Source organism: Solanum tuberosum, unplaced genomic scaffold (genome assembly GCF_000226075.1).
Source record: "Solanum tuberosum cultivar DM 1-3 516 R44 unplaced genomic scaffold, SolTub_3.0 scf00771, whole genome shotgun sequence".
NCBI lineage: Eukaryota > Viridiplantae > Streptophyta > Magnoliopsida > Solanales > Solanaceae > Solanum > Solanum tuberosum.
The window spans coordinates 27,201-54,174 of NW_006239719.1; the positions used below are offsets into that span (position 1 = coordinate 27,201).

A 26,974-nucleotide genomic window follows, 5' to 3' on the forward strand; every position below is an offset into this window, starting at 1 on the left:
GTGCAAAATTAGCGATTGAATTTTAAATTTTTCTCTGAAAAATATTATTTATGCAAAATGCGTTCCAAACATGCTTGAACCACCTTGAAAACTAGCCAATATTTGGAAACTAGTCCAAAACATTATACAAACCTCTCAAAACCTTTGAATCATGAATCCAAGTTCATTTACTTAAGTTGTTTACTCTAGTCAACTCTCATGAACTTAAGGTCATTGGTTCAAGTTCGAGTGCTTTAAACCAATCCTGATATCCTTGGACCCGTATCACCTATACCTACAAGTCAAATCATCAAATAAACCTATGAAAAATCTCAAATAAGAATAAAGAGTTATAAAATTCAAAACAATTGATTGGGTCATTAATTTTATTTTATTTTTGTATTTTTACTTTATTTGTTTGCCTTGCCCAAATCCTTTATCAAATCTCATACTCAACTTCTCATGCTATCAATCCACCACAACGCCATCCGTCAGTCATTTTCTAGTTTTATCGGTGTCTGACGAGATTCAATAAGTTAGTGGTAATTTCATCATTTTCAAATCATGGACCTGTCTCTACTTCTCAGGGCATTGCATCTCTTTTCTAGATGCAAGTGTTGATTATCAGGGCAATGTTGTCACACTTTAGGTGATCCAATCGATACTTATTTATATAAAAATTGAAAATTTTTAAATGAAAATTTTGATTTTGTCCTAACTCATATCAATCCATTCAATAATTCTAACCTTTTTTTATGCTTGAACCTTTGTTCATAATAATATTGTTATTATTATATGCTTTTCACACCTTCAACTTTTTAGTTTAGTGGGATACAATTATATAAGCTCCCCTCCCACATGTAGTATTCATTTATGTACACCAAAAGTGCAAATTAAGTAGAGAGTTGAGTTGGTGGTGACTGGGTCAGTGATTACATCTTAATCAAAGAGTAGTGAGGCACCCAGTTTTAGACCCTCCAACCAACACCATACTTCTTTTTTCATAATATATAAAGTTGTTGATAAATGTGATAGGCTCCACTTTTGTCCCCTTATCCTCCAAAAGTTTGGACTGTTCCTTCCTTATTAAAGTCTATAAATAGTATGTTTTCGAGTCATATACTCATCATTAATACCCCTAGTTTCATTTTGTTTAGTACTCCCTTCGTTTCTGTTATTATTAAAATTAGATGTTCTTTTATACTTTATTTTACAAAATTAATGCAAAAAAATGATTACTATTCTTTCTATTTTATCTTTGAGAGTTATTAGACTTGAAAGAATGAATTTGACCAACATAAAAAATTAAATAATTAATTCATGTTCATTGATCAATTTAATTAATCAAAATAATTATTTATTGAAAACTGGACTTCAAGAGAATACTAAATAAGAGTGTAATGATAAACTTACATAGTTTTTTAAGTGACATAAAATCTAAAATGATAGACATATAAGTGGGAACGGATGAAGTATATATTAAAAGAACATAAATTTTCTTGTTACTTATTATTAGTACTTTCTTTTCTTTTTTTAAAATGTTATCCCTCCTAGGAGCTCCCACCCCTTTTGCTCCCTTGGTGACTCGAACTCACAACCTTCGAGTTGGAAGTGAGGGGTGCTTACCATCCGAGCAACTCCCTCTCATCTTTCTTTTATACTTATTTTAGATTTGTTTACATTTTTTTGTACTTCCTATAGATTTTTGTTTTGGATTTTCACATTGGAGTCTCACAAAATTTGCACCTATATTAGAGTTCAATTAAATTTAAATTCGTATTGAAAAAAATCACTTTGAGAGGTAAAGTGATCTCTACGTGATTTTGTACCAAAAAAACTCAAATTCAAAATTTTTGATGAAGTATGATGAAACAATACTTACTACTCTACCATACCACGAGCGTGTAACCGCCGACTGAGAAGGAAACATAGAATGAATCATGTTAGAGGTGGCATCTACATTGGGTTAAAACGGAACATGGAAGATTCCACTTACTTCACTGCGTTCACACCTATTTTAATATCCCAACACAATATAATATAAAGACACAATATCTGTTTGGTACGGAAATCTCGTCTGAGTTAAATTAAGAAAATATTCATTTTTTTGGGGGGAAATTTTGTAATCTTAAATTATGAATATTCAAAATGTACTAAAAGATAATTTAATTTTATAATATTAACCATATTATATCAACAAAATAAAACTAAACAATTGCAAGGAAAAAAAAGAAACATTATTTTTGAGATCAATTAAATAAAAGTGAGATAAATAAATTGAAATGAAGGGAGTAATAATTGTAATTTGAACGCAATGCCCTTTCACCATACATCTCTTCCTAGTTGAGTACCTCGCTCAATCTATTTTAGTTGTCATGTTTACTAAAATTAACTGATTAAAATAGTTTAGCAAATTAAATTATTGTTTTCACTTTTTTAATTGATAAAAATGTGGGGAGAGATTAATGAGGTGAAAAAATAGTATTAAATTGAAATTAAAGCATAAAAAAAATTATAATCAAATTATCATTTTAGTTAAATATTTTTCTAATGAATGTGTAAAAGAAATATGACAAATAAAACAGATTTAAGTATTTTAATATAGCAGACTCAAGTTTTAATCCGATTAAGTTATAAAAGTAATACTTAATACCTACTCTGACTAGTTAAATTACTAACTTCTCAACCATGGAAATTAATAATGTGCTCCAACAATTAAATAAAATACTCCCTTTTCAATCTGTTTTTAATTCGATCTTTCTAATATTTAACACCATAAGATTAAAATAATATTTTGATATATTTTGATATAATTTTAATTTAAAATTATAAAATTAAAAAGTATTCATTATTTTCTTAAATTTCGTATCAAGTCAAACTAAGTCATTTTTTTAAATAAAAAAAAAAGTAATTATTGGAGGGCACACGTGACGTGAGTAGTGCAACTAAAACTCAAATAAAAGCAAGATTCTATGCACTTGAGTTGCGTTCACACCTAATTTAATAACACTGATTCCATCCCAAAACTCTTTTCACACTAAGCCATCTACCCCCACTTCTCCCTTCAAAATGTTACTTTCTCCCTCCCTTCGTCTCAATTTATATGATACAGTTTAATTTAACATAAACTTTTAAAAAAGAAAAAAGGTTTTGTGAACTAATATAAATCATATATGTTTGTTTGGTTATAAATTATTTTATTAAATATAAAATAAATATTTAAAATTCAAAATATTAATACAAAATATAAAAATATGTCCTTTTTTTCCTTCTTAAATTGATATAAAAAAAACAGTGAGTCAGAGGAGTACTAATATTGTTCAATTTTCAGATATGCTACAATTCATAGGGAACACAAATATTTGACTCAAACAAATCCATGTTTATCTGCTCAAGAAGTGAAGCCTTTATTTATGACTTATTTTAGTTCCCGTTTAATCAAATATCATTACATAAATTAAAACAAAAAAAGTGTTAGAATTTAATTTTGCAATATATATAGAGAGAGAGTAAAATTAATTTATTATTATGTAATTACATGCAAATTTCATCTTGTTGCATATCTTACTAATACGTGTTAGTTCATTTATTTTATATCTTGCTATTTTACTATTATTCTCCTCTTACAATTTTGTTTTTAAAAAAAATCGCCAGTGGAAAATACTTGTCTCTCTACTTTCACCGAGATACAAGTAAGATTTGAGTTAATTCTATCTTTTTTATAGTCCACTTATAAAATCATATTAAATACGTTATTATTATTGTTGTCACATATATCCTTCAAGATGGTCCAGTGATTTAAATTTAGAACTTTTATGTTGAAAATCTCAAATTTAAAATCTCTTATCAACAAAAAGCAAAAAAATTACTTTCAGAAGAAATTTGTCTTCTGAATCGAGCTCGAAGGTAAAGAAAATTTATTGTTGTTACGTTTATTGGTGTGAGAGTGGAATAAAGGAAGATAAAATTAAGAGGAGAAGAACGTGAGCCAATAGATTCCTCCAACAAACATAACATAGTAGGTACGATTACTTGCTTTTAAGCAATATAAGACCTAATCCAAAAATAGGTAAACTTGGACCCACCAAAGGATTAGGTCAAACATCTCCCCTCATATAAACTCTTTCATTCTCAATCATCAATATATATAAATGTCACAAATCTCATTTTACCAAAAAAAATCCTTACTTATTGAGATTCATAATTCATACACATTTATATTCAATTTATACATATGGGAAATTGTATAAGAAAAGAGTCATCCATGCAATGGGGTGGTGAAGACTGGGGCTTCCCGTCTACGGTGCCAGAAATCAATGAAGATTTCTGCCACCGTAAAACGATGAAGTTAGAGGAAAATCATCATCAACTCCTCATAGGAGAATGTAAGGAAAACATTCATTCTTCGATGCCTATAATAAAAGAGGTTAAGGTTAAGATCACGAAGACGCAATTGACGGAGTTAATGGGTAAAGCAGACGTTCAAGGCTTATCCGTTCATCAACTGTTGACGCAGTTGATGAACGTTAGTGAAAGATTTGAACTGCATCATAACTCATGGAGGCCTGCGTTACAAAGTATACCAGAAGACACTTAATAAATTAGGTGATTTCTTTTTTTTGGTGTTAGTAAGGGTTGTCATTAATTTGTCTATATGTAGTGTGTATATAGGTGTATGTAGTAGGAGAGTTTCGAGGAAATGAGATCTCTAGTCAATTTTCAAATTTGAACAGAAGAAACTGATCTTTTCAGATCTCTTATATATAAAAATGAAAATGAAGATAGAAATGACAATTAATTGTTTTGTAAAGTTTAATTGATCTATTTCTTTATTATCTCTGTCTCAATTTTCGAGTTCGTAGATTGATTGAAAAGGCAAGCGGTCAACCAACCTTCTCCTCCCCCCTAAGGCCTATCACTTGTACTTGTAGCTCGATCGAAGGTTAAGCCTGTAAATCGATGGAAAAATAGAAGTTCTTATTTTAAGTAGTCTTATGCAGGAACCTATTGTCAAACTGTTTGAATGTTTTTAACTTATTGGGGTTGGTTTGATCAATTTTTGAAGTTAAATTTAGATAAAAACTAATTTAATATTTTCAATTTTAATATGTAAATATTTTAAAAGTATATGCAGTTAAAATATCGTAAAATGTAAGTTTCGTCATATCAATTTAATTAAAAATATTCTTTAAAATAATAGTTTCAATTCACATTAAAACGAGAGTATATAGTAAAAATAAAAGCAGAGTACTAAACTAAAATGACAAGAAAATGGAGAGAAAAAGACAGGGGATCGTGTTTTGTAATTACTTTTCTTTCTTTTTCGGGTGATACTTTACATTTACAATTGCATTATATATAAGCCTAGAAAACTTGAAGAGGGAACCTTTTATAACGTAAAGGTTTAAAAAAGAAATCGTTCATAATCAATATCGCTAAAATATTCATGGTCTAATATACACGAAAAATTAAGAAAAACTTTTAATTCCTATAAAAAAAATTGCCCCTAAATGCCTAAAATGGACACTAAAAATGTGAGATTATATGTATTGCTCCCCCAACTTCCTACGGAGGGTTTCGTAAAGGTTTCACAAAGAAATCATCTAAAAGTCATATCACAAAAATATATATGGGCTAACACACACGAAAATTGAGAAAATCGCCTACTTCTTGTATATTGAGCCCTAATTGCCCAAAATGACTTTAAAAGTTGTGAGACTGCACCTATTGCTCCCCAACTCCATACGGAGGGTTCCGTAAAAGTTTCACAAAGAAATAGTCTGGAACCCACATCACCAAAATATTTATGGGCTAACACACACGAAAAACTAAGAAAATCACATATTTCCTATATATTGGCCCCTAGTTACCCAAAAATGACTCTAAAAATTGTGAGACTGTACATTCTTCTCCCCCAACTATCTACGGAAGGTTCCGTAAAAGTTTCACAAAGAAATCATCTGAAAGTCATATCACAAAAATATTCAGGGCTAACACACACGAAAAACTGAGAAAATCGTCTACTTCATGTATATTGCCCCCTAATTGCCCAAAAATGACTAAAAAAATTGTGAGATTGTACGTACAGCTCCCCCAACTCCATACGGAGGGTTCTGTAAAGGTTTCACAAAGAAATCGTCTAGAATTCATATCACAAAAATATTCATGGGCTAACATACACGAAAAATTGAGAAAATTGCCTAATTCTTATAAATTGGCCCTAAATACCCAAAAATGACTACAAAATTATAAGACTGTATGTACTGCTCCCTCAACTCCCTACGAAGGGTTTCATAAATGGTTTGCAAAGAAATCATCTGGAAGTCATATGACAAAATATTCATGGGCTACCGTGCACAAAAAAACTAAGAAAATCGTCAAATTCTTGTAAATTTGACCCTAAATGCCCAAAATGGACTCTAAAAATTGTGAGACTCTACGTCGTGTTCCCCCAACCCCCTACAGATGATTTCTTAAAGGTTGTACAAAGAAATCGTCTGTAAGTCATATCTCCAAAATATTCATGGGTTAGCATACCCGAAAAACTGGAAAAAAAAACCACCTAATTCCTATAAATTGGCCCTTAATTACCTAAAAATGACTCAACAAATTATGAGACTCTACGTACAACTCCGCCAACTCCCTACCGAGGATTCCACAAAAGTTTCACAAAACAATCGTCGGAAAGTGATATCACCAAAATATTCACGGGTTACACACACGAAAAACTAAGAAAATCGCCTAATTCTTGATAATTGACCCCTAAATGCCCAAATATGACTCTGAAAATTGTGAGAATGTACGTACAACTCCCCTAGCTCTCTAGTGAAATTAAAATAGTGAAATTAAAATAGTGGATAGAGGTGGGGATCAAGATGGAGGAAGAGGTATTTGAATGGAGAAAGATGTGCATTGGGAAAGACAACAAAATTAAAAGAAAAAAACATAAAGAAATAAAAAAGGGGACCCATAAATTCCATTACCTCTAAATAAGAAAATTTACATATTTTTTAAAGAGGTAATATATTAAGAAAAACTAGTAAAATTATATAATAAAAAAAAACATTTGTACAATTTTGTAAACTCGGCATTTTTTTTCTCCTTTTTTCACGTGCTTTTAGGAGAGCATATTCACTCTTTTTGTCATGTCACTCGTTAGGAGATGCTTAAATCACTTAAAAATGTTAAGGGGTATTTAAACGTTTTTGTAGCTTAAATGGTAAAGTAAATTATTCTATCAAATTTATGAGGGATTTTTTTTATGTATTTTCTCTGAATTAAAAGATAATATGTAAATATTACCTTTTTGCTTCTTTTCAAAACTCTCCTAAAACGTATAGTTGAAAACTCCATTAAATAAAAGAATAATTTTGAAAAAAAATAATTTAACACATCTTTGGGTTTTGAAAAATTCATTATATTCATTTTAGACAAAAAAAAATGGTCAAAAACTCATTCATTTTGAATCAGAGGGAGTAATATTTTTTAATCTAACAGTCTTAAATTTAAAATATATCAAAATATCTTTGTTTATCTTCTTAAATAGTCATATAGAAAAATTAAAATTAAAAAAATTAAATAAAGAAACATCATTTTTTAAAACGAAAAAACAAAAGAAAAAAAATCAAACAAAATTGGAACATAAGGTTTCAATTGATACAACCCGATTTCCTTTTTAATAGTAGAGGAAATGGCCCCGTGATACGGGCCCAATATTATAAAAAATTGAAATTATTAATATATCTTTGTTAAAACAACAAATATCAAGATAAATATGTATATTTATTTGTTTTCCAAATAAAAATGAATAACTATTAATGTCCTAACTAAAGTCTAAACTCTTAATTATTTAAGGAATATGCAAAAGGAAGATATTTTTCAACCTTATTATTGAAAAAGTTGAATTTATTATCCTTTTCATTTTTTTATATGATATTATTTTTTAAAAAATATAATCATTTTATATGTTGTAATAATTTTAATTTTTAATAAATTATCATTTAACTTTAAAGATTTTATTTTATCAAAATCTCTCTTAATTTGCTAAAATAAAAATAATAATTTTGGTATAAGAACCAAATAAAAAATATATAATATTAATTAATATAAATTATCATTTTTTTAAAATGACCTAATTATATTAAATTTAACCAGTGATAATAATTTGCGTTTTCAAATGGAAGATATAATGAAGAAATTATTTACTTTTCACATGATTCAAATGAGAAATTATATGAAAGACATTAGAATAACTATTATCATTAGACTAAAAAAAAAATTGAGCATCTTGTACATTTGTCGAATTAGAAAGTTCAATGGCCCTATAAATTTAATGCATTTTTATACTTGGTAAGGCATAATGTATAGAGTTTGATTGAAAACATTGAATTTTTTTTGAAATTGTTGATACAGTCCACCTGACAAAGCAGAAATAACAATCTTTTTCAAGCAAGCTGATATTACAAAATATTTTAAAGACTATAATATCCATAATCTTTTCATTTAATGGTGAAGAACTGACATGTTGAAATTATTAATTATATTTCAAAATTTTGAATTAACTATTAGTATTTCATACAATTACTTGAAAAAAATTATTTTTCTTAATTTATCACAATAAGCAAGTGAAATAAAAAAAAAATTAATATAAGAGCTAAGAACATGTATTACTTTATTAATTTATTCGTTTTTACTTGTCATATTTGAATTTGATACACTAATTAATAAAATACTAATTAGATCTTGAAAAATAATTTGAGAAATAATAAGTAATTAATGCTAAAAGCAAAATATGGATTAAAAAAATCATATTTCTTAATATGTGAAAATTAATAGATAAAAAAATAAAATATTCTAAATAATAGACAAATAAAATTAAATTAGGAGAATATTTATTTATGACAATAAAAAAGTACTTAAGTACTTAATATTCACCAGGACCCACGTCTTATGACATTAATAACAAACAATAAAGTGGACCCATCATATTCTTCAATGGCAGGCATGGTATGTAAATAAATAGAAAAAGATGGACTTTTAAAGAGCTTTTGCTGAGATTCAAATAACAAAGCAAGAAGTACAACTTTTCTAAGCAAGTTTATTTTGCAATTTTGTTGTGAAGACTTTAATATCCTAACACTTTGATTAAATGACAGAAAACTAACACGTTGAAATCAGTGCTTCTATATAATAGAAAAAATTGTACGACACAATTACAAATATGTACGACTAATTTTAGACCAAAATTTCAAAAGTTTTTTTTTTTTTTAATTTCGTGCTAAATTAAGTCAGAGATACTCTCTTTATTCACGCTCTAGGCAAAATAAAATAAAATGATATCATTAATGTCAATCCTTCCCCCCTCACTCTTAAATTCTAGAGAAGAGTAAATTAATTTCCTAATTATTCCTCTCCATCTTTGCTAACTAACAAAATCTAGGGTTTATAATTTCACCACAACTACTGTTTGTTTATCTCCCATTTTTTGAATTCTTCTTATCTTCTAGCAGGCTAATATCCAAGGTATGGTGTTTTTTTTCTCTTTTTAGGTTATTTTATGCATTTTATTCTTTTTAGTCGGCAACTGTTGATTTTGTTTTTAATTGTGTTAAAGATTGAAATTTGTATGTTTTTATGCATTTTGCATTTTAATTTTTTTCGTTGAAAATAAATCTAATGTTTGTTCGTTCAGTTTCAGTATTTTGTAAGTAGTTATTTTGCTTCTGGAATAAATAGAACTTATGTTCAAACTTTAATAGAATTACAAAAAGATGTCAACTAATTTTTTTTTAAATTTTTTGAAGTCTATTTTTCTAGTTTTCATATTCAAATTTATTTATAATTGATATAAATAATTCCTTTTTTCAATTTCTGATACATCTAACTCTTGAAATACATTTTCAGATTTATCATTCTTTTGTTTTCTAAAATAATATCCAGTGTTCCTTTTTGGGATTGTTAGCTTCAGTATTTCTCTTTATTTTTTTTGAATTAACCGAAATTGTGTGTATTTTCTAATTGTCATATTTAAATTCTAATAAATAACTAAAATGACAATACCAGTCTGAAATAAAAATGTCAAAAACAACAAATTTTAGATGCAAAATAATAGATAATGAAATCTAATTCATCTAGTTGATAACTAGATATTACTTTTCATTGCTTCAATAAGCTTGATGCAATGATTGAAATTTTGAAGAGAAAAAAAAGGCATAATACATAAATGTGTCATTTAACTTGGTCTCATTTTACGTTTATGCCCTTCAACTTTGGGTGTGCACAAGTAGACACTTTAATGTGTATAAAATTGAACAAGTAGACACATGAGTCGTACGTGACATAATACACATAGAACACCACGTAGGATGAAAATTGCCATGTAGGATGCCACGTAGGACGCGTATGTCTATTTGTTCAACTTTGTACAAGTTTAAGTGTCTACTTTGGTCGGCCCTATAATGGTCGATGAACTGGGAGGAGAACCTTGAGGTCTCATGTTCAAATCCCTACGGAGGCAAAAACACTAGATAATTTATTTTCATCTGCCTAAGTCGTCTTAGTGGACTAAGTTACCCAATACTAGTGAGATAGCAAGTATCCGACGGAATAATTGAGGTGCCTTCTTGCTAGCATGGACTCCACCGTCACCAGAAAAAAAGAAGGGGATTCTCCCCCCAAGACTTTGGTTCAGTGGTAAAGGAGATAACATGGGATTCATGGATTGAACTTGTGTCACGAGTTTGAACCTTGCCATTGACAAGGAGCTTAGTATTTACCTGGGATCAGGCCAGAGGAGCGAGCTGATATTCCCCAAGTTTCAAACATGTGGGCCAATTGGGGTTCAGTGTGTTAACTCACCGGGTATAACTCGGTTATCAAAAGTGACGGTATAACTTTTAGGAAGTATTGGTGAAATGAGAATCAACATTATACATTTGATATTTCTAATGCTATGAGTGAATAAGAGCTTTTATTGGTCTTCCCTAGTGTAAAGTCCAAGTTTACTACGCATTTATCATGTGATGCCTTATAAAAATTCAGTTGAGGTGTTTCCAGATGAATTCAGATAACAATGTAAGTGAAAGCTAGAATCTTTCTATTGATAGAGCTTTCACATCTGTGCATAGAATCCTTTTTGCCCTTCCATTTTGTTCTTACGGTAGTTGAATCGGAATCTGTGTGATGGTTCGAAAGTAGTTTCAAATATTCTTTGCTCTCTGGTTAGTATACTTCCACTATAAATGGAAGATGCTTTAGTAGTTTATTTCTAGCTCTTCAGCTCCGCTGGTGAATCAGTAAGTGTACTTTGAGTTTGTTTTCTAATAATTCATCAGATAGCATTTCAAAAGTTAAAGAATTGGCAAAAGTGGCATCACAGTATCTGAGCAATCATGGTCGTAGTAAACTTTCCACCACAAGCTTATTATTTATCTTGACTGCTTTGGAGCAAAAATACTCGTGTCTTGTTAATCTCTTAGTTGATGTTTTAGAATTGCATGCATATATTAGGAATTGTACTTGATAACCTAAATGCATGCCATTGGCACACCCTTCCGCATTTGAGAGGATACTTCTTTTCTGTTCCTTCCTAAAATACTGCGCCATCTTTAGAAGATGGTTTGCAGTCATCTTCTGTTTTTCCTGCTTGTTGGTTCAAAAACCTCGGGTGTACATTTTCCTTTTGCAATATTTTGATGATGTAGTTCCGTGACTTGGGCTTTATGGGATAAGTTAATTGTACTGTTAGCTGTTCATTATTGGATTAGATTAATAAGTACTTTCAGATATTGATTTTCTTTAACAATCATAACCAAATTACATGTTCATGTACAACGGTTATATATCCTTGCTGATGACTTGCAGTAAATCTGGTTTAAATATTATCATTTTTTTCCTTGACTTATCACTTTGGTCCATGTCTGTTGCTTTTTTATGTATATTATTCGCCCAACAATTTTGTCACACATGTGCATAAATGTCCTGATTAGGAAAGAAGTGTTTCACTAGTCCCGTTATAAGGTATGTTAAACTCAGCTCTGGGCTGGATAAAGTTGCTGTGTCTTGTGGCATGATGTTTTTTGCTTTGGGTAGTTACATGGGTATCAGATATGCTTTTCTGAGTTGTCGCTAGCATTTTTCCTTACTTAGAGCCATTAGTTGTACTGCTCTGCCTTTTGGTGCTAATAACGAACTGATGGAGAAATGACGTTAACAACTATCCTGCAACTTGGACACATGATAAAAATTTCCTTCCGTACATCTTTGTTCTTTTCAGTCTAAGACATAACTCACCATGAAAAATAAACTTAGGTGGCGAAAAGAAGGGAGAGGGAAGGGAAGATAGAAAGAGGAATTTGGAAGAATTCCTTTTATGCGAATCTGCTGAGTCCTACTTAGTCTTGGATATTAACCAACAACAACATACCCAATGTAATTCGACAAGTGGGCTTTGGGGAGGGTAGGATGTACCCCTACCTTTCTGCGGTAGAGAGATTGTTTCCGATAGATCCTCGACTCAAAATAAAAGTACCATGAAGTTATAATCGTTTTCTCCTAATAATATTTACTCGTCTGTCTCTGTTCCTAAACTTTTTTTATGATCATCATATTTGGCTTATTTGATGGTTATGCCAGTTTAATCTAATTTCTTATTGACCTTCACATACTTACCTGTCAAAAAAGCCTAATTCGTAATCTCTCTATATGCCATTAACCGTTACAGTCATTGTTTTAAGTTTTAACTTATCATTTCAACACTTCACTGTCCAGCTTTTGTACTAACTTTTAGCTTGGAAACCTAAATGGATTCTCCACTTTTATCCCAAACTGCAATCCTAGAATAGAAGCGATACATTATTATATTAATAGTTATTCCAACTCAAAATAAGAGCTGATCTTTTCCAGGCAAGTACTACAAAAGACTAACAGGACGGAAGTTTAGATACTCGACAGCAACTTCTGAGAATGAGCCAAGAAGCTATTCAAGGGAACAGCTCCTATGGTGCAGTAACTCTTCCTGTCAAGCGGGGGCGAGGACGGCCACGCAAGGATAGCAACCTAAAGCGTGTAAAAACTGCTCATTTTCCAACAGGGATTAAACAAACAAAAGAGATCCGACCCCAACAAGTAGATACGATTAATGTTGCAAATGATGAAATGATAGGTCAGGCTGTTACAGGTGTTGTCGAAACTGCATTTGATGCTGGTTATTTTCTGAATGTTAGGATTGGCGACTTAAATTTCAGGGGTGTTGTTTTTAAGCCGGGGAATTTTGATCCTGTCACGGCAGAAAATGACGTGGCACCACATGTTCCGATGATTATAAGGAATGACATTCATCTACCCATTAGAAACCAAATTCAGGTACATGGCCATAATTGGAGGCCTCAGCTAAGTTTATCGGCTCCAACAACAGCTCCTCCTTCTGGCCATTTGGTGGGATCCCGCAGTGCTTTTGTTCCTGTTGTCCTTCAACCTGTCAACCCGACCAATGGATTTCCACCTACTACACAAGCTCCTCCAGATTCATCCCAAGCTGCTCATATGACAGCTGCTCTAAAGGAGAGAAGTTTGCAAACCGTTGCTCCCTTGGCTACGCTGCCACCTGATGGATCACTTATTGAAATGACCAATGGCGTTGAGGCCTCTCATAAGTTGTCAGCAGGGAACTTGAATGTGGTCGTGGAACGAGATATTGGCGACATGAATGAGCCTCCTTCTATAGAAACAAGCGATTCTATGGATTCCCCTCTTCCCATCTCTGTTTCAAAACCATTGATGAATTACGGGATTGGCAGGATGACAGAGCTTTTACAGGTAAACTAGGAAAACCTAGCCTGCTCATTTCAAATTCTAGATATTGTACATCCATTCTGTGTAAATCCTGAAAGAATTGTGATTTCACGAGTGAAGGCAGTGCAGGAAAATCTGATGGAGAACCAGGTGCTTCGTGGCGAAGAGCTTATTAGAACGAGGAGTCCAAACACGGATGGTTAAAGAGAGGAATCAAAAGTGATATCTGATGTCTCGCATCCCTTAGCTCGGAGAGACCTTGACGACATCCATACGGATGTGGTTCAATTGCTTCTGAAGTTGTACCTTGTCTTCTCCATGGAATGACACATCCGGGGCGAAAAAAGACCAGAAAATGGTCAAGTGTTGGGAATCAAAAGTTCTTATGTTTAGCATTTAGAGGGGTCATTGTTTTGTTACTTTCTTAATTTGCTCTTTAGGTGATGTGATGAAGAAATTGTCTAAAATGCTACTTTCTTTGTGTTTGAGTACAAGCCTTGTAGGATCAGAGAGGAAGAGTGGCCTTTCCATTTTCTTTCATTCTTTCCAATGGTAGAAACAGAAAGTGAGAGGGGTGTGTGTTTGGCATGAGAATATTTTTCGGGTAAATAAGTGGTTTTCTTAGAGAAAATAGTTCGTCCTCCTAACCTATATCCAGATTTCCGACTTCACACTTCAATTTAAACTTTTTAAAATTAAATTTATTACACCCTTGAAAAGCCATAACAATATTTTTGTTGACTAGTGAAATCAGAAATCTACTCATTTGACAAGTGAAAATTTTATTTTAGACTTTTTTATTTTATTTTTTTCGATTTATTATTTTTAGAGCTTTGTTTAACGTCAAAAGGTCAAAAATTGTACATGTGTGTCTTGGATCTTCATATTTGAAACTTGTTGATTAAAATGTTGGTTGTTAGTTGTTTGAAACTGAAAACACTGGATTAGTTGAGTTTATAGTTGCGATTTTGGGAATTGAAAAATGCCGAAACTCTATGAAATTCGATGAGCTCCTATATAATTTTTTTTGAATTTATATTCTTGAATTGAGAGCAACTGAGTTCGTCATGTTCGCGTTCTTTTTGTCAGCGTATAAAATAAAGGAGTGCAATTGATTAGTTATACAGGACTGAAGTAACAAAATTCAATCTCCGAAACTCCATAACATAAGAAAGTCAACTTTTTAGTGATAGTAATTGTAAATGAGCAAACTACTTCTACCTAATTTTAAGTGTTCGACCATTTCTAGCAAAGTATAAGATCATGTTAGCTGCCAATTTGGGGTTCTAAAGAAAGTGATTCTACTCTGGTAACCATCAACTAAACTAGCGTTGACTTCAAAATATGTAAATATAATACTCTCTCCGTCTCAATTTAAGTGTCTCAGTTGACTAGACCCGGAATATTAGAAATAAATCGACACTTTCGAATCTTGTACTTTTAATATAAAGACGTGTGTAGTTCTTTAAATCTCATAGTCTTATTACGTAGAATGTTGAAATTAAAAAACTTACTAAATATAGAAAAATGCACTATTTTTGGGACAGACAAAAATGAATGTAAACACTTAAATTGGGACAAAGGGAGTAGTAATTACATTGTTTAAGATGATCAAACTTTAGATGGGATTTTCAACCAATATTTATTCAACTTCTGTTTAAATCACTTGCCATTTCCAAATTTACAGTATATCAGTACTTTTTATACAACATATAGGCTTCCACAATAGCAAAGAAATAGAACAAATTTGTGGTTATATTAACTGCAGATTGTTTCAGGATCTATAAAGTAACAAAACTACTACTATAATATTTACACTTCAATTCTAAGTCTGCTTTGACATACAAGTTCATTAGCATTCTTTCTTTTTCCCTACGACTTTGGGTATAAATCGAACTCAATTGTCACGCTAACCTGTAAAGCATTGGAACAACCATCCTTGTACATACATACCTTAAACTACAGCAAGATAGATGGGCATAAAAATCATTGTCAACAACTTTGTGGCCTGTAGTATATTGGAGGCATTGATGGGCACTTTTCATTCATATGGGCGTAAATATCCATTGTATTGTATCCAGGCAATTCCATTCGGTACTTCCCTAGAATTTGACAGAAAGGAAGCTTCACTGTGTCATCCGCATTGCACCACTTAGGCAACCGATTTGTATCGTTTTCAAAAAACTTGAGTGAGTAAGCATCTTTTATCTGCACTTTGAAACAAGAAGTGAGAACTTAAGACCATTACCTCATGAAAGCATGGACTGCAGACCCCTACCAGTTTATTAGTATCTCAATGAAATTTTATATAAGACTCTATATATGCCTTTGAGTTAGATGCACCAAAAAGGGTCGAAGCACTTTCTTTCACTAACTGGTAATGACAGTTTTATATATATATATATATATAGAAGTAGGCCCAAAACAGAAAATAGACCAAGTTTAGACGGTATAAACGTGGGCCCTTGGCTCTTCTCATGGCTATTTGGTGAAAATTTTTTGCAGTAAAGGTATAGCGGAAACATTTCTTTTTAAAGGGAAAGTAAACCATGTACGTATTTCAGGATAACCCAAGCACAAAAATAGAGCAGTCGACACAGGGGAAGTAACTAAGAGGAATCGACAGACCAAAATATATACTTGGTAGGCATATGTGAATAATAGGACAGAAAAAGCAAAAGATACCATCACCAGTGCAATAGGTTCAGATTCATCCATTTAATGCAACCCCAATGCTCAGGGGCAAACAACTGAAAAGAAAAAGCCACCCTAACCCTGAAAATGGAATGCCAAAATCCATCTAATGAACTCACCGTGAATTCTGTAACCTGAATCGAACTTGCAAGTGGACCAAATAGTCCTGCTTCCTTGTACATTTCAAGAACAAAAGCAATACAAGATGTTGATTTGCCATCACTATAAACCCAGTCATCCTGTTCAGGGATAGTCAACAATTTGGCAAAAGATGACCCACGCTTTTCAACTTCGACAAGAATATCAGGAAGATCAAGGCCCTGCATGGACACAAAATTCAGATCCTCATTCAAAATTAGTTGTCAATCGTATCAGATGTACGGAACAAGCCTGCACTCTCTTGGCTTTTTGCTAGAGAATTTTGACAGCATGTTTTGAACCAACCATTGTGCATTTTCAGGGCAAACTATAGTTATGTTATTCGGCTTTCTTCATTTCATAGTAATTTGCTCGACTTAGTTAAACTAGTTACTTAATGGAGGAATGTATTATCTTTAGATGAACAGATGCTCCGAGTGTATTTTTTGTCCAACTTTAGCTCAATAAATAGCAGCTTACTAATTAAAGAAAACAGATATGACCTGAGTTCCAAGTCGCTTGTTTAAGGCTTCATTCCACATGTTAGCTGCATATGCGGGCTGTAAGTGATTCCAAACAGTCATGACAGAAGCAACCTGTACCGAGTAACATATCAACAACAAATTAAAGCTGGTGAAATTTCACAAATGCACCAAATTGAAGAGGCCTAAAGCAATACAGTAGCACTATTTCCATGCATCCCACTATACACTCATCATTCTTCTCGTGTGCAACCTTCTTTCATACATCTCAAAAGTAATTAAAAGTGTGAGCGTCATCATATGATATTTTGATGTTCTAGCACAAAAGACCATCCGCATAACGGTGCATAAAGTTTATATTTTGAATCCCCACTGACCATTGGCAGTTCAGAGACCGATTATATTTCCACGAAACCAACTGCTGATATCAATTCATCTCAGCCAAATTGATATGGCATGAACCTTCTGATGAACTTTAAGCTATCAGAAGCTAATAAGTGGAAATCGGTCACTTGGACGCTAAACAATTTGAATGGAAGAAAATGATCATGCAAAGATCTCATGTGTTATTTTCGAATCTCTTATGTGTAAAAATAAAGATCTCTTCTAAAAGAAAACATAAAACTAAAATCAAAACCAATTGAACATATTGTTCAACACATCAAAACCTGACCAGCTCAATAGTCTTCTTGGAAAAAGCACATGCATGCTAATCACTTATTTCAGTTCACAGTTCACACGTCTAAAATCTTAAATGCACCAGTCAATAACAATCTTTATCTGAAAGAACATAGGTCAATGTTTGGGCCAAAGCAGAAAAATTGAATAAAGTGTCAAATGAAAAGAATTACAAAGTAAAAGGATTATTAAAAGGTTATTTGAAGGAAACACTTCAAAGCATGAGAAAAATTGGCACAACTATGATCAGACAGAATAGATGGTGCATACCAGATGAGCATCCAAAGGAGAGGGATAATTTCCGTCAATAGTATCTATCCAGCTAAATATTAGGTTATGGAAACCATATGGTTTGCCTGCCATGCTTCGTGCATATTCCCAAGCAGCAGTCTGATTAAACCTGGCACGGAGATCGGGGTGCAAAGGCAGCAATGCAATATGTGGATTGGAATCATCTTTTGTCAGTTCATACTCCCACCATTCCTCCCAGGGTAAAATAGCAATTATATCTTCTCCCTGAAAGTAGATACACAAACAAGTTGGTTCATAATTTAACAGTAATCATGTCTATCCACTTTTAAGGGGTCGTTTTGTATGTTGGACAAGCATAGTCATAGATAGTCTTGGGATAAAAATTTAGTATTGTCTTATCCCTTGTTCGGTTACTAATCCTTGGATAAGTTATACCAAGGATAGTAATTAGTGTTGGATAAGTTATCCCCGACAGAGGATGGAATAATAGTACTGGGATAAAACAATGAAAATGACAAAAACACCCCTGAGGTCCCTCAAACCCTTTCTCTACTAAGTAAGGTGGAGGGTATTTTTGCAAACAAATAACTTATCCTTAGAAATTATGCAATGCATGTTATGTTTAATACGACAAATCAAATAGTCAATTAGAAATAATACCAGGATAACCAATCCCGGCATAAGTTGTCTTCAAACCTAACGACCCTAAAAGTTCTCTTATTTGGTTCATCCCCACACCCAACCTCCCTGGTATTTTTGTTCAATCACTACCAGACACTACCTCAATCTACACAATTTGGAGCACGGTGTTCTGACTACATCTGATTAAAGATAAGGCAACTTTTGTACGGGGATCACGGCATTTGATATGATAGAAATACAACATGGCATTTGAACTCAGCACTGTCACATAGTTGTACTAATGCTTAAAGTTGTATACTTCGTATATGCATCACTAGGCAGTCCACACTCTGAAACTGACCATACTACAGTTTCCTCTGAAGTTGTTCAAATTGATTTGGAGTATCGGGTAATGTCTATTGCAACTGCATCAAGGTGCTTATTTTCACTAGCTACAGAATCAATTGAACACTTCAAATCTAACGAGCCATACTCCCAGTTATCATTCTTAAAAGCTAATTAGCTATAGGATAGGCTGCTAACTACACCTTAAGGATATCAGAACCAAGTAAAAGAAAGGAGAACGACTGCAGCAAAGAAGAGTTGAATTCTAGCTATATAGTAACATTTAATTTTTGTAAAAACAAAAAACTAGCAACAGAAGCTAGTGAGAAAAAAAAAACTTCTTGACGATTTTTCTCTTCTTTTTTTCCCTTTACTTCAGAACGCGACTAAGAAGCTTGGAGAAAAAGAAAAGCTTAAGACTCCAGAAAATTTTCCTCTTTTTTTTTCCTTTAACTCCGCTGAATTTTTTTTTTTTTCTCGTGACTATTTTTTAGAACATAACGACTCTCAAAGCTCAATTATCCTAACTCTGTAATGTTCGGTGGAAATACACTGATATCCTTTGCATCTCATGTAGGAAAAGGTAAAAATCTCAAATGCACAAAAAGAAGAAGAGGAGCATGTTTCATCTTCCACTTGATGAACTCCATAATCTGAATGCATGCCACAGTTGATATATGAAAGTACAAATATAATAAAGAAAGAAGCTTATGAAATGTAACATATGTGTTTTTGTAAATGGAGGCAAAAATTTCCACCTTACTAGTTACTAAGATCCATCAAAAAGTCGAAAATAATATCTTAAACAAGAGACTGCAACTTCTCTCAGAGAAGCCAACCCATACACCATTATAAAGTCTAACCAAAAGCCACATGCTTGCAACAATCAGATGCTATATGTGGATTATTTTAGACATACACTAAAAGGGACACTTTTGTCCCTTTCCATTGTTTGATGCATACTTGTCGCTAGAATGATTGTTGAGCACGTAACATAAAAGTCCATGAAACACATAATTATAAATCTGTTCTTGCTCCCAATGAAAGAAAGAGCAATGGAAGTAGTACCATCATGTGAAGGCCAAAAACAATGTTAATGTACCTTATCATTCTCATGTCCAGATTCTCCAACCCACAGCTTTCCTTCAGCATCCCTCAAGCAAATAGCACTATGGCCAACATAAGTTCCAGATACCCATTTTTCTAACGTCTCAAAACCACCCCAACGCCCTCTAATTTTTGATATTGCAAGAAAATCTCCAGAATGTATGTCTTCAGTGGTAAGGTTGCTGACCCATGGTTGAGGACGTTGGTCAAATGAAGCACCCATGTGTTTCTTCAGAAATCTGATATTTGAGTTTTCACCCCATCCAGTGTTTGTGAACAAAGGGAAAACATCCCATAGTGCTCTAAGGGTTCCTAACGTTCCTGCTTGCATAAGGAAAATTGAGACTCCTTTGCGTTTCACCTGCATTAGTATTTTAGAGTCCATTACTCTTATCATAACTGATGCTTATATTAATGTCCATGAAGTACCGTTTATGTAATAATTGCAACTCACATATTCTAACTCAGCTTGAGACTCCCACTCTTTGATCTGAACAGTATGCTCACGCGATAAAGCGTAGTAATCCCATGTCACACGATATGGGGTTGCAAAGATGTAAAGGTCCATACAAGAATAACTGTGTGCATTGTTGACCTGAATAACAATAAGAAATATCTATTAATTATTGAAAAAACACAGCAGTCCCAGAGATATAAATTCAACTATATGTCGATGTACTAATAAAAACCTTGGGACCATGAACATTTATTAATTAATAAGTACATTATTTAGCTGTTAAATTAATCAGTCACTCCCTCAATTTCATTTTGTATGGCACTATTAGATTGTTCACAGAGCTTAAAAAAGGAAAGACTTTTGGCACATACAAAAAGTACCCTTAGAACTTGTGGTCTAAAACATGCCATGATGTTGTAAAGAGCAAGCCATTAAGGGTAAAATGGGAAGTTCAAAATTTATAGGCTTCCAAATATAGAAAGGTGTCATTCTCTTGGGAATACACTCATAAGAAAAGAGAAATATATAAAATGTAACTCGGTGTATACTTAGTTAACTTTATCAAAAAGATGTATATTGGTCATTATATTTCCATAAGCAATCTATAAAAAGAACGTCAAATATACCAAATGGTAAAATAAAACCTGTGATTTCTCATCAAGGTGTAAAGAGATTTAAAACAAGAATGAAGCATTTTATGAATACAACCTAAAAAAACTCAACTCACCAAAAGTTATTCCAGTAGTTGAGCTGAACCACTCTCATGCAAAGACGCATCAACAACAACACAATAACTATTCCTTGTTAGCACAATGCACCAAAGTTTCTAAATGCATTAAGAAAGTTATGGAAGAAGTCCAAGGAGACATTAATTTCCAATATTAGAGTGCCGAGGGCTTTGGTCTAGTAGTAAGATACAGGGCACGATCCGTCAGATGTGGGTTAGATGCACATCACAGGCTCGAGTACTTCCACGGGCAAAAACTTGGTTTTTAAGTGATGTTACCTTCTCAAAAAAAACTTGGTTTTTAAGTGGAAAAGGTTATATCAACAGAGGTCAGAACCATGTGCCACTGCCCACTGGCCCTTGTAAATTTCACAGTTATCCAAAAAAAAAATCATACATTCTTCGCAAAAATCTCCCAATTAAGTAAAAAGGAGATTATCAAAATTATACATTTAGAAGAACCTATGTTTTCTTTTCATATGTATTACTCCCTCCATTTCATTTTATGTGTCTTCGTTTGATTAACGTGGATTTTATGTAAAGAAGAGTTTTGAACCGTTCCATTCTAAATTAAAGATGTGTATAATGTGCCAAAATGACCTCTGAATCTCGTGGTCTTACACAAGCCAAGTGGAGTTTTGGAATTAAAGAGTTACTAAACATAGAAAGTATTCTTTTTTAAAAGGACTGTTTATTTCCTTTTCATACTACTCCCTCTGTTTCACAAAGAATGACCTCCTTTCCTTTTTAGTCAGTTTCAAAAAGAATGACCTCTTTCCTTTTTTGGTAACATTTTACTTTTTGCTTTCCACGTGGCATGTTTAAGACCACAAGATTAAGGGCAATTTTTTACATTTGACATAACTTTAATTTAGGACCACAAGATTCAAAAGTCTTCTTTATTTACTTAAACTTTGTGCCAAGTCAAACCAGGTCATTCTTTGTGAAACGGAGGGAGTATTTTTTATATGAGTTACTTCAGTGGTTCGGCAAAGTTCCATTCGAAACAACCACTCTACCTTCACAAGACAGGGGTAAGGCTGCGTACACACTACCCTCTCTAGACCCCACTCGTGGGATTACACTAGGTATGTTGTTGTTGTACTAAAAAGGAAAATAGGACACAAATTGAAACAAAGGGAGTATTGCATAAATTTAGTGAATTACTGATTTACCACATCGGTCCTATGTCAGGACCAACCAAAAGTTCAATATATATATAGTAACAATGTATCAAGATTATATTGTCTTGACATAATTATAGGTCATTCCTCACTGGTAAGAGAGGGTGAAGGATCAAGTAAGATAAAATTGGAGAAAGAAACTAAACATCAAAAAATCAAATGCATAAACTAGTTTTTTGAGATGGTAAATCAATAAATTTAGTACAAGCTTGTATTAAATTCACAAAAAGGCTGTGAAGCCACATTTACAGGTAAAGGAAGCAAAAAACTGCTAGGCTAGAAGATATCTACTGAAAAAACTATAGAGACTATAGGACTTGTAGTAACGCCTTAGTGTCTTCTATCAACTGAAAAAACAAATGCATAAACTATTTCATTCATAATCTACTGCTGCGTATTCAGTGATAAACAATCACTAATTACTCGTTATTGACATGTCGACTAGAGTACTTCAGTCCAGACCAGATGAGCTGTTTGAAGAATGAGAGGAGGCAACCTAAGAATGAGAAGCTTAAGAGTTAAGACTTAAGAGTACTGATCTATGGAGAAGTGCCATTATTGAAGAAGAGATGGTCAAAGCTTCTTTAAAAAAATTGGGAACTAATCCACTGCAGCAGTTAATAGATTTAAAGATCACGCAACTGAAAAGAGTGCCACAACAGATACGTGTGCCAAGCTAATTAGTCACTACACTAAAAGTTGTTTAGCATCAGAAGGGGAAGATTTGGAATTCAAGCAATAACTTCCTTAACGTCAACTCATTTTATCTCAAGGGAGACTGAGACATTTATTGTTATAAGGGCCAATGCAGCCCAACAAAGAGAGAGAAATTGATCAATGGAAAAGAACCCAACCTAACAAGAAAGATGGGAGGTTGAAGTTATATCAAATGCGAAAAGTTAAAAATAAAATAAAAAGAAGAAGCATTGAAGTCTGTTGGAGTTTTAAGCGCAAAGCACATATAAAGCACAAGCTAATGAAGAAAGACTCAAATGTAGAGAACAATGAAAAATATATGCAACACAAAAATAATAACTATAAATATAAACAGCTTTTTTTTTATGATGACCCTTTGGATGCGCACTTATAAATACAAACAGCAATTATTTAGATAAAAGCTTTGAAAAAATTATAATTAGCCAAATAATTATTTTTAGTGTTTTCTTCATCAATACACAATCCAAGGGTGAGGAACACATATCTTAGCGGCTTAGTGGCTAAAGCACTACGTAAGCGAGTTGAACCACTCAGCCTATTTTGAACCTAGCTTCAGGGCTAACGCACCTCAAACTAATCTTTGACAACACCGTCATTATCAGGCAAACCATCCTAATCAGCCTAGTTCAAGACATGAAGGGCTCAACTAGCACCAGAGACCACCATTCTAAATTCCTTGCATGCAACACTTGACAATAACACATCACCAACAACATGTCACAATTTATCATATCAACATCAATCATAAACTCACAAGTAGGGAGATATGACTACTTAAACATCCAATACCTCTAAAATAGTGCAACTTCAAGAGACCACTCTAAGTGACCAAGTTGAAGCCATTTTCTACAGCCATGAGCAGTTATAAAGCCCTTTTATACTCAACTAGCAAGAATATAGGAGATGTGGATAGAAAGACAGATATACAACAAAACGGAAAATGACGCTGGCGAGCACCTACACTCACAGTGATCTCATCTTTCCTATGTATATATTTCTTAACTTTCAATTTGTTTTAGATATCTTTTAAGAATATTATTGACTTGAGTTTCAAAGTCTTGCGCACTTAGCTCGGATGTATTACTCACACACGATTCAACTTACGTCCATCACGAGGCAACCATTTTGAGGCACAATGTCATCAGCCAACAAGTTTGATGCCTTGATCCAATCCAAAAAAGGTATAAATTGTTTCCCTCACCGCCAGTTAATTTAGCGATTCAAGATCCATTTCCAGTTGCTAAGATTAGTGTATACAGATAATATACCAAAATGCTTTATTTCTTTCTGTCTTTTGGCTAAGATCATTTCACATCCCAAAATGTTTTTGTTAGTTCCAATCAAACTTTACTGACCCATACAAAATCTTCAAATAATTAGATAAAAGCCAATTTTCAGAAGTCCATAGCAAAGAAAGAAGCTTAACCTCCACCTAGTTTTCTCTCTTACACAAAACCAAAGCAACAGATATCAAATAGAAAAAGATATTTAAAGAAAAAGAAACTACAAGGTTCTTCGTAGATAACCAAAAATACTAAATGCATCCTAAGTTGCTCAAACTTTTCACTTTTGGTACCGCACCCGTGTTAACACAACATGGGTGTGGGTGTGGAATCCATACTGGGTTTGGTCAACCAATTTGGTTACTTTGACCAAAATCAATGGAGAAATTCGAGACAGATACAATGAATTTAGTAATCAAAACTAAGGTGAAATTGAAGAAAGTGGAGTACCTTGAATATAAAAATCTCTATCTAAGTCCTTTTCCTTATATCACCTTCTCGGATTCTCCTCTTGATCAATAAATTTTTCCCCATTATACCTTCTAAGTTATCCATACAATATCTCGTAATTTAGACATATAACTCTCTTTGCATATATTTAAACTATCTTTTAGCCAAATCCCCCCATTTAAAATTTAGATCATGAATAATCCGACCTCTGCATATGCACCCATATCGGACACCTGCATCCCCAAGTGCGAGCAACATAGCTCGTATTGCGAATAAGAGCAAGTTCATCACAATAATGAAACTAAATTCTCTGCTCTAGACTAACCTAAAACTAAAATCCGAAAAACAGCAGTCCAATTTCAACCAACATATACATGAAACAAAAAAACCTCCATAAACCCAAAACTTCTACTAATTGATATACTGAAACATCAAAATAAAAGGAAAACAACAACTACCCATAATCATAACAAAAAAAGATTATTTTTTTATGGAAAAAAACCTTGATATGGATAGTCCCACCGCCAAATCGACTTCCAGTTTTGTTGTGAAGTTCCAATGAAGCAGTATTGTTGTAAAAGCAAGCACCTTTCCATTGAAGTGTACTATTATTAGCGATTGAAACAGCTCCAACAAAAGAGGGCAATAGGTCAACAGCACTGTAGAGAGAATTGACAATGGGCCATGACACTTGTACAGGTAAAATTGGCAAAACATCCTTTATATGAAAAACTGACTTTGACCCACTTAACAACAAACAAGAAAACATCAATACAATGAATAAAAAATGGGTCTTCAAGAAAACTGCCATGGCTACCTTGTGAAGTTTTTTTTGGAGGGCTCGGGGTGTCATATACTCCTATATGTAGTTAATAAGAAAATGGGTTGCCAAAGAAACAAGTTATCATCATCATTATAATATAAAGTTCAAGAATCAATTTGGTTACTGAAATTTCTTTTGTTGATTCCAAAGAGTTTTATTTGTTTTTTGTTTTTTGGCTTGTAAGTTGTCAACTTTTTCTTTTTTTTGGATTTTAATGGTAATATCATCATTAAGAAGTTTTATAAAAATCTCATAAATTGTCAAGTGTTGGTTTTTAATTTTAGTTGCTTTTTTCCAATTCCTAAGTCAGCTCCACGTTATAGCTTTTGTTTTTGGCTTTCTTGTTTATCCGCATTGAAGTCCCGACTAAATTCTAGCTCTACTAACATAATTTTTTCATTATTTAAGGCTCGAATCGAAACTTTTGCTTACAAATGAAAAGTCTCACGGACTACTACTACACCACAACCCATGTTGATAGCTCCAATTATAACTATTTGCGTTAACTTTCGTATTGAATTTGTTGCCGTCTTTCTTGGGCACGATCCTTCCACTAAAGTTGTATCATCCATTTCACGTCACAAAGAGAAAAATCATCTCAAGCTCATTTATTTGTCTTATATTTTTTAGATTATTTTAAAAAGTTAAATAATTTGATAATTTTTTAATTCGATCATATCATTTATTTAAAATAAGAAGTGCATTTTGATATATTTTATATTTTTCTAATTTAAGATCACAATATCTAAGTCTTTATGAGAACAGTAGCAAAAGAGGCTTGAACATTTTCCGATTGAGATGGTGTTGCATCATGAATCAACTCTCATTATGTTTTATTTGTCTTGGTGTTGGATGAATATTCAAAAAAGTATCATGGTGAATGTTATTTGCAGAAGATATAGTATTGATCGACGAGATATGCAGCGGAGTTAACAATAGTTGGAGACAGACCCAAGAGTCCTAAGGCATCAGTTGAGCAGGACTAAGGGAGTGCAAGTTTAATGTTGCATCACATAAGATGGATGGAGATGAGGATTCATACACACGTCATTTCAAAGAGAGGAAGCTTCAAGTATATTGGTCTATTATTAAAAAAATGGAGAAGATCGATGATTGATGAAGATGTCATACATCGTATTGGAGTGGATTAGATAAAATTGATGTTAATGTACTGTATAAAAATATGTCACTGAGACTTGTATGTAGTTCTATAGAGTGGTTGTTACTTGTTAGATCGACTATATTG

General features: G+C 32.8%; 2 protein-coding genes across 2 annotated transcripts; one reads left to right on the plus strand and one right to left on the minus strand.

Annotated features, from left to right (window-relative positions):
• Window positions 1-9,252: 9,252 nt before the first annotated feature.
• On the plus strand, window positions 9,253-14,401 carry LOC102597212 (uncharacterized). The gene is made up of 3 exons (XM_006367473.2): window positions 9,253-9,501; window positions 12,883-13,794; window positions 13,891-14,401. Exons 2-3 carry the CDS (start codon window positions 12,943-12,945, stop codon window positions 13,972-13,974), a joined length of 936 nt encoding a protein of 311 aa, XP_006367535.1. The 5' UTR covers window positions 9,253-9,501; window positions 12,883-12,942; the 3' UTR covers window positions 13,975-14,401.
• Window positions 14,402-15,560: 1,159 nt separating this feature from the next.
• LOC102597542 (uncharacterized) lies at window positions 15,561-25,866 on the minus strand. Its single transcript, XM_006367474.2, has 7 exons — window positions 25,408-25,866; window positions 20,542-20,682; window positions 20,083-20,448; window positions 18,033-18,278; window positions 17,106-17,198; window positions 16,584-16,784; window positions 15,561-15,978 (listed from the first exon to the last, which is right to left on the minus strand). Exons 1-7 carry the CDS (start codon window positions 25,756-25,758, stop codon window positions 15,763-15,765), a joined length of 1,614 nt encoding a protein of 537 aa, XP_006367536.1. The 5' UTR covers window positions 25,759-25,866; the 3' UTR covers window positions 15,561-15,762.
• Window positions 25,867-26,974: the final 1,108 nt, after the last annotated feature.

Excerpts from the sequence above, each read along its gene's own strand:
- LOC102597212 (XM_006367473.2), top strand. The coding sequence starts at position 12,943 with ATGAGCCAAGAAGCTATTCAAGGGAACAGCTCCTATGGTGCAGTAACT. Across the intron at positions 13,795-13,890 it reads GGATGACAGAGCTTTTACAG|GCAGTGCAGGAAAATCTGAT; the intron begins GTAAACTAGGAA and ends TCACGAGTGAAG.
- LOC102597542 (XM_006367474.2), bottom strand. The coding sequence starts at position 25,758 with ATGACACCCCGAGCCCTCCAAAAAAAACTTCACAAGGTAGCCATGGCA. Across the intron at positions 18,279-20,082 it reads CTGGACATGAGAATGATAAG|GGAGAAGATATAATTGCTAT; the intron begins GTACATTAACAT and ends ATCTACTTTCAG. Across the intron at positions 16,785-17,105 it reads ACAAGCGACTTGGAACTCAG|GGCCTTGATCTTCCTGATAT; the intron begins GTCATATCTGTT and ends GTGTCCATGCAG.